Source organism: Manacus vitellinus, unplaced genomic scaffold (genome assembly GCF_001715985.3).
Source record: "Manacus vitellinus isolate BGI_N305 unplaced genomic scaffold, ASM171598v3 scaffold_21_pilon, whole genome shotgun sequence".
Taxonomy (NCBI): Eukaryota; Metazoa; Chordata; class Aves; order Passeriformes; family Pipridae; genus Manacus; species Manacus vitellinus.
In genome coordinates this window covers 3764889-3778252 of record NW_021939546.1, presented here as the reverse complement: position 1 = coordinate 3778252, position 13364 = coordinate 3764889, and the positions used below count along the sequence as shown (strand labels likewise).

Below are 13364 nucleotides of genomic sequence, written 5' to 3'. Positions count from 1 at the left end.
CCAGAGGTGGTATCTCACAGAATTCCTTTTTTTCTTTTTTTTCCTAGTCAGTTCTGGAACTCATTTAGCTTTGGGAATCCACAACAACCTGCCATTTGCTAGTTTCATTTAATGTACTCTTTGTCTGATTGGAAGAGACAATGAATAATGATTTCCTTAACAGTTTGTGCTGTCCAAGGTTCTCTTTCTCTGCCTAAAGTTGTCCTTATATGGAAGATGTTGATTCCAAGAGAGAGTGAAGCTTATAAACCATATATAGCTGTTGCCTGACTCTGCTTTTAATTGTTTTTTGTGACTGTGTAGCTCTTTCCCTCCTCTCTGCCAGCTCTGGAGTCCTCATTTAAATGAATTTAAATAGCTGCATGTTATACAGCACTGAGGCGAGCACATGGATTTCATAGACATCCTCCTCTGGCTGCAACAAGGGTTAATCCTTCGAGGCAAAGGGCCTCTTGGTTTTGTAGGGACATAAGCTGCTAATTTAAAGGTGTTGCTTCAATTGTGGGGGTCACCATTTGTGAGCTCAGGGAAATTAAAAAACATCATGGAAAGTCCAGCCGCAAAATACACAGAAAGTGTGTATAATGGAGTCAAGTATTTTGTACTTTGCATGAATGTGCAGATTTTCTTTTTCCCAAAGCACTTTCAGATTTCCATTCTTTAACCAAGAGTGGTGAGGCCCTGGCACAGGTTGCCCAGAGAAGCTGTGGCTGCCCCATCCCTGGAAGTGTCCAAGGACAGGTAGGGTGGGGCTTGGAGCAACCTGGTCTAGGGGAAGGTGTCCCTGCCCATGGCAGGGGGTGGGACTGGGTAAACTTTAAAGTCCCTTCCAAGCCAACCCAGTCTGTGATTCTGTGATTCCATGATTCCATTTATCCTTATTCACTGTTCCCTCTGATGAATGATTTGGGCTTGCAGCAGGAGCTGACATGGCCATTGGGAGGACTCTGAACTTTTGGAGCTGTGTGTGAGAGGGCAGATGAAATCCCTCACATCTCGAGCCATTTTGGGTTGTCTTTCTGCTGGAAGTCCCTGAGCTGTGGGAGTCCCTTTCCAGAGCCCCTCACCCCTCCTGGCTGATGCTGCTTCTCCTCTGCAGCTTTTACTGCTGCTGGAGGATTTTGCATTGCAGGCCTTTTGTGCGCCAGCCTTTCCTCACCTGCTTTTCAACTTAATCCAGAGGATTTTGGAGACATTATGGCTTAGCTTTGCATATGTGATTACATAGAGGAGAGGAAAAAACCCCAATAGTTGAGATTTTTCAAAGCTGATTGGGAGATTTAGGCATGAAGATTCTGTTAAGAGTCATGGCTTTGAAAATCTCTACCAGTTAGTATAATATTTTAGTGGAAAGAGAAAAAAGCACAAAAGCCAGCATTGGTGCCTCTGTGGGAGGCTTCTTCATAATTAATCATAGAACCACAGAAATGTTAAAGTTGGAAAAGACCTTTAAGTTCATCAAGTTCAACAGTCAACCCACCACCAACTCCATGTTCAGCACTAAACCATGTCCCCAGATGCCAGATCCACATATTTTTGAACACTTCCAGGGATGGAGACTCCACCACTGCTCTAGGCAGCCTGTGCCAGGGCTTGACAACCCTTTCCATGAAGAACTTTTTCCTAATATCCAATCTAACCCTTCCCTGATGAAAGTGTCCTTTGAAACAGAAAACAAAAAGCACCAAAAAAGGTTATTTTGTATTATCATCGATCACCTTGTAGGTGATCCATGGCTCAGCTCTTCTTGGGGTGCAATCAGATGAACCTGACATGGTGCATGTCCTTCTGCTCTGGAGGGACACATGGACTCCCAGGAAGGTTTCCCAGCCAGGCAATGGGCAATTTCATTCTGCCATTGATTTTGGCTCAAAACAAGGATTTAGAAAGACAAGACAGAAAACAGCACGTGGTGCTTGGCAGGAATGTGCACAGCTCTCAGAGTAGTTATGGATGGCATATTCATAATAAAACAGGAACAGAAGGGGAAATGAGATATATTCTATAATACAGTAGGTAAATCTCACAGTTGATGCTGAAAGCCTTTCACCTTTCCTTTTTTCTATCCTCTCTGGGAATTAAGGGAGCTTTCTTTTGAGTGTGTATCCCAGGCCATACCTGCCTAAAGTGCTTTTGGGAAGACAGAGATGGACTTTTAGATGCCTTCAAACCAACTCTGATAGTCTTGGGGACACAGCAGAGAAAGACACATTTTGCCTCAAAACCAATTAACTTTTTTCCTAGTTTGTACCATGTATAAACCTTAAGTACTAAAAGCCTTCAAGTTTCTATGAAAGGAACTTTTTGAATGACTGATTTGGACTTGGATAGTCATCATCTGCATTTAACAGGTGGGATTTCCACCTCTTTGTAAAACACAGCTCCTTCTTCATTTAGGAGTTGATGATCCTTGTGGGTCCTTTCCAACTCAGGATATTCCATATGAGAATTGAACACTAAATGTGACTGTGCAATGTGGGAGGGTAAGACATAGTATGCTTGGGTTTGGAACCCTTACAAACAGCAACGCAGACATTGCTTACTCCTGACACATCTCTACAATCAGAGTACTTTGCTTTGACAATTTACTGCAGATTATTCAAACGACTCCCCGTTTTCCCATTACAAAATCCATACCCTGTTTGTTCAAGTGAACATGCTCTTGAGCTTTCAAGACCTATTTGTTTCCTGAATTGCCTCACTTTGGCAGCAAACTTATTCAGAGTGGTTTTATACACCATGTTGTTGAATGAGGAGCTGAATGGTCGGCAATCATTCGGCTGCAATCAGGGGTATTAAGGAGGGTAAGTTCTATCAATTCTTTTTCTCATGGAGATGCAGCCCTGCCATTGTGGAAGATGATCGAGGGAGAAATGTGAAGCTGAGTTGTGTACCTCAACAATGAGAAGGATGTACAAAAGATGTCAAGGTCAATCATTTCATCATCACTGAATGTCCCAGTGTCATCCAACATCACCCAACGTGGTGCTATATGGAGGTGGGTGGGTAGGAGAGGACAGGCTGCCACTCATCCATTGAGTTAAACTTCCTCTCCCTGATGCCAACATCTTTTTCTTACAGAAATGTCTGACTAAGCAGCTGAAAATGGTCACATATTTTGCAAAACTTCCATCTTGATGAAAACAGCCTTTAAAATTTTAACCAGATGGCTCCACAGTGTTTTGTGGATTCAGAGGCTCAGTTAAACTGTGGACTTAATGAAAATCATGTACAGGAACAGGTGCCAAAGCACAGGAACAACTATAAAGTGAATTTTCCTTGTCAACCTTACATTGATGAAGCAACACACACTAAACTGAGCCTGAGCTCTCAAAATGTTTTCTTCCACCTGGGTGGGTGTGAGATTCCTATGAACATCTGCTGCTCAGAGGTACAAACCTCTGGGCTTGCCACGCCCACTTTGAGGATCACCTGCATCCTTGTTTAGTTTTGAATTTTAGTATTCAGGTCATAAATCCTCATCAGCAGCTGGGCCTGGAGTAAAAGCAAAGATGATGGTGTAGCAGGGCAATGTGCAAGCGTATAACACAAGGTAGGCTCGAGCCTATAACACAAAGTACATGGCCTAGACTTGAGCTCTGATCCAGCTCTCTGCAAACTATCTCTGTTTTACTCAGCACTCTCAGCTCCACCAGCAAACAACCTCAGCCTGCTCATAGTCCAAGTCCGTTTGAGCCCTGTTGGATGTTCAGGGACTTCTGCACTGCCCTCACCAGAGTATCTGTGCCTTCACAAGCAGTTCCTACTCTGAGGAAGGTCTGTCTCTAATAATTGTAGACTAAAACAAAGGCAGGTAAAACCAAGACAGCACCACTCCTGGGATTGCTGACAACTCATGATAAAGAAATATTTGCTTAACTGTTTAGAGCTGCTGTTCAAACTTGTTATTCCTACACGCTTGGAAGGACATGGGCTTGGTTCAACCATCATGTTTTTACTTACAAATTTTGGTGCTGTTTTCTTTAACCTAGAAGAGATTATTGGAAAAACCCCACGTCCTACAGTGTTTCTTGGGTTGCCTGAGAGCTCATCTGAAAAGTTCAAAGAAGGGCCAAAACCAGCTTAAAAGCCATTTTGGTAGACTGAGTCTTGCAACTGGTTTGCAATAAGAAGAAGGTAAAGATGGAGCAATACAGATTTAAAGGTTCAGAGCAAGGAAATGGATTCTGGATCATCTCAGGATGTTGTTTTTCATCCCTGGATGGAAATATTGTTGGCAACTGCATCAAATTGTCCATGTTGCATAGATACTCTAAATGCAGCTGGCATGGAATGGAGATTTCCATGTGGTGTGAAATTCAGACAGGGAAAAGACAAAAAAAGCAGAAGTGTTGCTTGCAATGAGATGGGTAGCTTGGAAAGAAGCCAATTTTTTTTTCCACTCAAAACTCAACAGGCCTTTATTTGAATTTCTTTAAAACTGACATATTTAGGGAGATTTCAAATAGGCTTTTTCTGACAAGTCCCCTAATCCCCCAAGCCTTCCCTCCCTCAACAACCCAAGTTTGTCAGCTCCTTCCCAGCCAGCTGTAGCTAGAGGCTCTTTTATATTCCACTAAGAGTTGGGACCTTCCCTGAAGTCACAGATACCCAGTTCTATATACATTGTAAATCTCTGCACATGGCCACATATCTCATCGAGATGGATATATGCATATTTATTCCTGTACGAATTACTGTAGTCAGCCAATTCTGGCTGATAAAACCCTCACATAAAACATTCCCTTCTGTGATAAATAAAAACAAGGACTGCTCTCTTCCTGCTGCTGAATCACATTCTGGAATCTCCTGCTTCTCCTTTCTTAATCAGAACTGAAAGGTGTCTCAATCTAGTGGAAGGTGTCCTTGCCTGTGGAGGGGGGTGAAACAAGATGGGCTTTAAGGTCACTTCCAACCAAACCATTCTGGGATTTTATGTGCTGGTTTAGATGGGATATTGGGAAGGAATTCTTCCCTGTGAGGGTGGTGAGGCCCTGGCACAGGATGCCCAGAGAAGCTGTGGCTGCCCCATCCCTGGAAGTGTCCAAGGCCAGGCTGGACAAGGCTTGGAGAAACCTAGTCTAGTGGAAGATGTCCCTGCTCATGGCAGGGGGTGGAATGAGATGAATTTTAAGGTCCCTTCCAACCCAAACCAATGTAGGATTCTATGATTCTATCATGTCATGATTCTATGGTTCTAGGGACAGTCTTTCAGAGTTCCTGTGCCATGTCTTGCAGTGTTGCAGGTTACAAGATATTCCTTCTCTTGTTGCAGGATCATGGACAGAGCACAGGAACATATGACTGGGCCACCCAGATCAGCCTCCATGGATTTACTGTGTCATGAGCTAAATGTGCAAACACCCAACTTCCTGGCATAGTTTGGGAGCACAGGCCTAAATCATGGCTGTGGATGAAGAATAAAATTTAACTATATGGATCTCTGCCCCCAGCCTGCCTTCAGAGCAGATGTTTCCAGCCCATCTGAGGGAGTCCATGCCATGCCAGGCTTCCCCCATGGTCTGAATAGAATGGGTACCACTATCTCACTGAGATGGGTAGATGTCTTGAGTGTGTGGACTGAGGAGGTAATGTTTTTTATCTATAGTAACAATTAATAAACTGATATCACACCTATAAAGAAAGAGGGAATGACATGAAGTTGTGTCAGGGGAGGTTTAGGCTGGATGTCAGGAAAAGGTTTTTCCCCCAGAGGGTGGTTGAGCGCTGAACAGGCTCCCCAGGGCAGTGGTCACAGCACCAAGGCTGACAGAGCTCAAGCAGTGTTTGACAACACTCTCAAGGACAGGGTGGGATTTTTGGGGTGTCCTGTGCAGGGCCAGGAATTGGACTCAGGATCCTTGTGGGTCCCTTCCAACTCAGGATATTCTATGATTCTGTGATATCGATGTTTTAAAAATCTATTAAATGTGCAAAGTGAGTGCTGTGCTGAAAAGAGACTCCTCTGTACCCCCAGTGTGTGCTGGTTCCCATGCTGGGGCTCCTACACTGAGTGCACTTATATATGCAAATGCTGATCCTATTTACAATAACATAAATGAATTTGCATAATGTCAAACAACTAACACCAAGGACACTGATCCGTTGGAGCTGAGAACTTCCACAGAGGGGTGAGCATCACTCAGAGATGTAGAGGAACATCGGGCTCATGAGATGTGGCTCATCCCTCAGCATTGGAAACACTTAGACAGGAGAAAGGTTCAACACTGAAGCAGCAACAGTAAGCTGAGCATCTCCCCACCTTCCACATCCTGCGCCCTTCTCTCAAACTACAGAAGCCATTTCACTCCTGTCCCTGGCATTTCCCTGGCACTGCTCTCCTGGCATTTCCCAAAAGCACTTCTTGGTTAAAATGTGACATTTCAGCAAACTGGTCAATGTGTTATATTCTAAAATATTCATCAGCTTCTCCTCCTAAGTGGGCTTCTCATATTTGCGGGAAAACTCATTAACATTGAAATCCCCCATGACAGAAGGCTTGTAGGCAATACACTATTAGGATAAAAACATTCTTGTATTTTACATTCTGGTTTAGAGAGTAGGAATCAATGGACTAAAAATGACCTAGTTCTAATCCCATTTTTCAGCTGATAGAAAGTAGCTCTTTTGATATTAAATAATGCATCTTTTCAGCAAGCAGTGAATAATATGATTTACTGTGTTCAAACAGGCTGGTGAAATGATGCAGTCTCTAACCACTGCAGAATGTCACTGAGCACACCCTGTGAGCTGTCTGAGACGTGCATTCTGCTCAAACAGAAACATTTACCTAATTCCATAGATTCTGCTTTGAGGATGGAGCTTTCACAGAGTGATTTAAAAACATCGAGTTCACCTGTTTGTAACAGCAGATGTATGTAATGCTTTAAAGACAGCTATTTCCCAGAGCACAGGCACTGTATAATTCCCAGTGTTCTTAGTTTAAGCGCTGTGTTCCCACAGGAACACGTTACCACAGAATTCACTGGGCAGGTGCACTGAGCTGGGGGAACACAAAACAATTTCTTTCTAGCAGAGAGAACTATGCTGGAATTTCACATCTGCTTGGAGTTCTGAAATGCAACAGCAATGCCCATGAATGTAAAGCTTTCATCTAATTAACAAGTAAGTTTAATATACTGGTATTTTTTCTTTAGAGACTGTTCTCCAGTTTGGTACAAAACTACTTGGTAACTCTATATCTGTTTTATATTTGTTATATTTGACAAAAAAAGCTCTGGTGTGGTTCTCCCAGGTGCTGGAGGGTGATTCAGCCATCAGCTGCATACATGGGGACATGGGGCAGCCTGGGAGACTCTGCCTCCCTTCCCAGGGTGGGGTCATTTGGGAGGCAGTGAAGTGGCCACCAAGCATCAAAAGCTCTTCGAACAAACAGACATCTGTTCCTAACATGATTTAGAAGTTAAATTTGCAGTGGTCCAGGATCTGTTACCCTAAATCTGGATCATCTATTCATACTTGTTTAGTGTTTTGGAAGGAATTCCACAAACTGGGAAAGAAAGAACAGTTTGAGTGTTGGCTGCTGAAGCACGACCGGCTGTGACTCACAGCTGGTCACCCTCTCCTGCCTCAGGGCTTGTCCCCAGTCCAGGGTTTGCTGCACCAATGGCTCTCCTGCCCATGTGCAAAAATCTCCATTCGAAGGTACAAAGACAAAATTAATGGCAAGAAAGAACACCACAAATTCCGAGATTCAGAGTCCAGCCCTGTAGATATTCCGTGTGCAAATCATTTATTGATTAAAATGGGATTTGCAACTGCACAAGAAGAGAAAAAAAAAGCTGGTCTGAAAGCTTCCCATGAGACAAATAGAGCCTGCTTGAAATTAGGTGTGATTTGGTATTCTGGCCTATTAAATATATTAGATATGCAGAAAGGCAAATCAGGGACAAGCCACTGAAGTTCAAGGAGTTGTCCAACCTGCCCGAGTGCTCATTTAAACACACGCTTTTGTTCCTGAGAAAATTAAATAACTTAAGGTCCTTCTCTCTCCAACTCCAATTTTTATAATAGTGCCTCATCAGATGTGAAATCATTAATTAAAGAAGATTCCTCAATTATTCTCTGTGACCTGTCACAGTTACTTGTTTAGTCAGCGTTAAGAATTCAGCAGCATCTTCAAAGGCTTTTCAAGACACCACCTGTGAACTAATTACACTGAAGGAGGAGACGTTTGTAAGTACCTCCAGCTCCTGGTGCTGCCTGACAAAATAGATACCAACCCTGGCCTTAATTTTTTTAACTTTTTGTAGCTAATTCTACATGTTTTAAGCATTGCCACTTCAAATTAGGAAAGTAAATCCCCAAATGTAAAAAAAAGGGCTCCAGCAGAGAAATGCATAAGTGTATCACCAGGCCCTCAAACACTGGGTGGGTTTGCAAATTATGTCTGAGATGGTTTGTCTCCTACTTGGAACTGTGAGGGATCCTTAAAGACCTTCGGGATTCCTACAGATTCCTCAGTTCCTACAAAAAGTAACTTCCTAGTTTGGGCTTTGAGAAAGATCCTGGAAAATTCAACAAGTGATTTTGAACAGCCTGCCAGTTGTTTACTTTGATTTCTGGGAGATCCTTGACCTGCAACTCTCCCTCCTCTACCTGCAGTTAAATGTTGACTCAGTTTGGGGTGTTTTCAAAACCTTTGGCTCCATGTTGAAACCCTACAAAGGATCTGTGTCCTTCCAGCACCAAAACCTTCTCCAGGAAAAACATCCAGTGGAGCTGCACTAAAGTGGTAAAGGATGGTGGTAATTAACCAATTAGCTGCAAAGCCTTGATTAAGCAGGGGGGAGGCTGATGATCTGTGTTCTGACTAATGCAAGACACAAGACAAAAATGATTTCCTACAGATTATCCATATTTTGTGTTCCTGCAGGAGGGAAGTAGGACAGACAGACAGATCCAACAAGTTCTGTGGCTAAAACCTCCTGAGATGACTTAAACAAAGCCAGAAATTTTGTCCCTGCCCATGGCAGGGGTTGGAACAAGATGATCCTTAAGGTCCCTTTCAACACAAACCAGTCTAGGACTCTAGGATAAATCTTGTTTTACTGTCATATTTTACTGTTGAAAGCAGCTACAGATGAATAACTGGGGTTTTCTGTCCCCATTTCCCACCCCAACCTCCTGCCTAATGCTGCAGCACATGAGGGACTCTGTTTCTGACAATGGAAACTTCTGAATTGCCTCTGCAGCTGTAGAAGTTGGTAGCAACAGTGATGGTATTACCCAGCTATTTACCAAATAAAAGTTAGCCAAGTAGAGGGACTATGACAGTGTTATTTCATTATGCAATGCCAATAGAACAGTTCAGTGGCAATGCCACTGCTGATACCAGAGCTAAGTTCCAGGAAGAAGGACTCAATCCTAAATTTTCAACCATTTGGAGAACTTCCTTTGAAAAATCCCACCCCTTCTGTTATCTTTCAGTGGAACAGATATCTTTCAAGTGCAAACTGATCTCAGAGTCCTTCCCTCGGTCATTTAAAGTTGGACTAGCTCGTGTGGCTTCAAAACTATTACAACTTTAACAGCTTATAAATTTTCCCTCTGTTGCATTCAAACATTTTCATATTGTCAATTTTATATTGTATATGGCAAAATACCTCTGTATTTAGGACTGTGCCCTCAGAATTAAGACAGAGATCACTATAAAAGGATGTTATTCATTTCCATTCCCCCATCTTCACCCTGCTCCCAAAAATACATATGATTTTGCTCATTCATCAAAAATTTCTACAGCAGCAAGAATTCAAACACACCTCAAAACTGTGTTACTTGAACATCATTTTTTTAAAGTGAGAAAAGCTGTGCTCTTTGTTGTAGTGTTTACTTATGGAAATTAAACCCCAAAATGTTACTAGAGACCATTCCAACCAGAGCCATACAGCAGAAACCATCACTCTCTGAACAAAGCTTGGAATAAGATCAGGCTATGGGGACTTTTTAAGGAATTACAAACCCCAGTGTTAACACACAGACTGAGGTCTCCTATCACCACTTTGCACGATCGACATATCAATGACTCTTTTCTTCTTCTCAGCTTCTGTTAACTCTAAAAATAATTCCTTAGCTTATTTTCAACTGCTTGGGAGTCCAAAGCAAACCATGGAAAATCACAAGGAAAGGGGCTTTCATTGCAAGCACTATCAGCTTTTTGCAGTGAAGTCCATCCCTCCCCTCCTGCTGTTGGGTTTGCAATGGGGCGGTCCTACATTGCTCAGGGTTCTACTGCTGTTTGTGGTCAGCCACAGGAGATTCCTTGCACATAAAGGACACTGTGCTTTAGGGAGCTCAGGGCTGTTCAGGGCACAGGAGAAGGCAGAGAGGCAACACCTCTGTGCCCCGAGTGTCCCCACAGAGGACACCAGGGATTGCCCTTCCTAAGCCTTTAATTAAAAGCTACAAAGATTTATTTACTTGTCTTGCTACTCCTGTAAGTCTGAAGCTGTTGGAACCTCCTGCTGCCTGCAACTCTTGGTTTAATCTGCTTTTTTTAACTGATGAGTGGATCACCTCAATTGTTCTGCCTTTCTGGTGCAGTCTTTCCAATCATTTTATCTCAATTTGGGAATAAAATTTACAGTTTAGGTGAAGGTTTTGCCAGAGGAAAATTTTCCTTGTGTTTGTCTCCCAGATAATCTTGATCTGGCTTCCCAGACTCCTACTTGGAGGAGACCTGAGCATTGCACATCTTACTGCATCATGCACATGGAAATAATATCAACCTGCTGGGTCTGACACTGTAACTGCACCACGGGGAAACCGTTTAACGTGGATCAACAGAAGCTGGACCATGGTATGTAAGACTCCTGCCTGCCCCTTCCAAACCCTTTGAGAAGCATGTGGGAACCTTGTTACAGGCTGACCTGATCTGAAAACATCTTTTACCCAGCTCTGGGCTGGGCAGCTCCTGTTCAACACCCTGTGCTGGGCTGATTGAGTCCAGAAGAGACCACAAAGATGCTCAGAGGGCTGGAGCCCCACTGCTCTGGAGACAGACTGCGAGAGCTGGAGGTGTTCACCTGGAGAAGGCTCTGGGGAGATCTTAGAGCCTGTTCCAGTGCCTAAAGGGGCTCCAAGGGAAATGGAGAAGGACTTTGTATAAGGGCCTGAAAAGACAGGACAAGGGGGAATGGCTTCCCACAGCCAGAGGGCAGGGTTAGAGGGATATTGGGAAGAAATTCTTCCCTGTGAAGGTGGTGAGGCCCTGGCACAGGTTGCCGAGAGAAGCTGTGGCTGCCCCATTCCTAGAAGTGTCCAAGGCCAGGTTGGATAGGGCTTGGAGCAATCTGGTCTAGTGGAAAGTGTCCCTGCCCATGGCAGGGGGTGGGACTGGATGGGCTTTGAGGTCCCTCTGAGTCCAAACCAGTCTGTGATTCTGAGACAAGCTCCACTGAGAGTGTCCTGTTGAGGAGCAGCAACAGGAAATCCCCAAGGACATCGGAATGTACTATGAACAGTCAACCACCTGCCAAGCACAAGGGCAGGTGTTTCAGCTCTCCATGAACACCTTCTGGCACTGTAAATGGGAAGGAGCTCACAGCAGGCCCTTGGATCCATCCTACAAGTCACTCAGTGATGAGATAGCAAGAAATTTGTCAGCCTCAACCCAACATTCATGTTTACAGCAACACCAGGGGAGAGTCAGGAAGAGCCAGATCATCACAAGAGCACAGAATCGCCCGCGCGGCGTTAGCCAGGAGAGACCGAATGGCAGGAACAGAGATGCGGGAGGGGTCTGCTCAGAACGGGAGAGAAGAGGACAAGAAATGAAGCCTGGAGGGAAGACACACCAATGACAGCACAAAGACAGAAGGAGACAGTCCAGCACTACCACAACAAGCTGCCTGTAACCAGCTCCGGTCACTGACACGGCAATGCATTGGGATGAGTCCCTCAGGAGTACCCAACATCCTGTGGGAATGTGTGTGGATACTGACCTGGGCTTGAGACAGCACTAGAGGTAGTAGGCTCAATAATTTCTACAAAAAGGGAAAAGGAAAAAAAAAAAGAGAACATTTGGGAGTTAATCACACATGGAAGACAAATACAGAATGAGACAGCAAACAGTCATGCAACAGACAGCACAGTTTTATTTCCAGGTTGGGCTGGGCACCACCGGCCCCTGACAAACCTGCAGGCGACCAGACTCCTGTGCCTATGAACTACAGCAGAGTTGCTCTTTGCCCAGCTACCTTGTGTGAACAGCACCAGGACCATCACACTCCCAATATGCAAATATTTTTGCCCTTGGAGTTCTCGAGCTCCAAACCATTTCTCCTGGGAGGTTCTAAAACCTGGCTGGAAAAAACAGTTTGCTCACTTCATCAAAGGCAATTTCCTCCCATGAATATAAGTCAAGGTAACAATTTTGAACAAAGAATGTTTTAAAGCAATAGTTTTGTGCTTCAGTGAACTTTTAAGAAGGCACATCTTTTTAATTACTGAAGTCTTTCCAGAAGAAAACATTTCTCAGAAACATCAAACCCATTTGGAAGTTGTTTACTTCCCCCGGGGCAACCAATGCAAACAACAGGCAAAGTTAAGAGAAGACACAGTTCTCCTGCATCCAGCCTAATGAAACAATCACCTGTGGCTTTTCATTATAATTTGACTTCAGAATTCATTATTCTGGGCCTTTTCATTAGCTTTGAATAGTGCTATGCAAAATGAAATACCAGTCCCAATTAATCTTGCACGGAAGCAAACTCCCATCTCAATGCAGCAATTCAATACTCTTCATAAAAAAGGTTTAACAAAATTACCAAGCTCAAAAGATCATTGACCATATCTTGGCTATAACAAGAAACTAATGAAAAAAAAATGTGAGCAAGTTGACTACAGGGCTGCGCAGGGAATAGCTGAGCACACATACCGCTCTTGGCCAAATTTGAGGGGTTTTTTCCCCTTACAATTACTTTTCAGATTAATATGATGCAAAAGTGAGTCCAATGGAATAACAGACAAGTATTTTCCCAAATAAAAAGTTGTGACTTTTTACAAAGGCAAAAGTTCCTCTTGTTGCAGAATAACACCATTCTTTCCAACAATCAAATAAATTAACATACTCAATAAGTACAGTATTTCATTAAAAAGTAAAATACCATTCCCAAACCAGCAGGGATTGTACTACGATCGTGCCTCTTTGGATCTAGACTTAATTATAGGTGCTTAAGGTGGCATAAAGTCACATATTCATGGCATCATTGAGGCTGGAAGTGAAGGTGGTAATATCCATGTATTATTCTTGCAAAAAATCTCATTTTTAAATATATTATTAGATCAAGGAATTGGTGAGACGGATCTATTTCTAGTTTCAAGTTCTAAAACTCTTTGCAAAT

The 13364-nt window shown here is 43.4% G+C and overlaps 1 protein-coding gene and 1 long non-coding RNA gene across 2 annotated transcripts in view; one reads left to right on the top strand and one right to left on the bottom strand.

The window, feature by feature from the left end:
* Positions 1-13364, bottom strand: part of NEGR1 (neuronal growth regulator 1) — a 117793-nt gene that overhangs the window by 16849 nt on the left and 87580 nt on the right. The window contains exon 7 of the mRNA XM_029959735.1: positions 11964-12005. Within this exon, the coding sequence (XP_029815595.1) occupies positions 11964-12005 (42 nt within the window). The remainder of the gene's footprint in view (positions 1-11963; positions 12006-13364) is intronic.
* LOC108639604 lies at positions 7036-8724 on the top strand. The gene is made up of 3 exons (XR_001920620.1): positions 7036-7125; positions 8035-8196; positions 8626-8724. It is a non-coding gene; the product is annotated as an uncharacterized LOC108639604 (long non-coding RNA).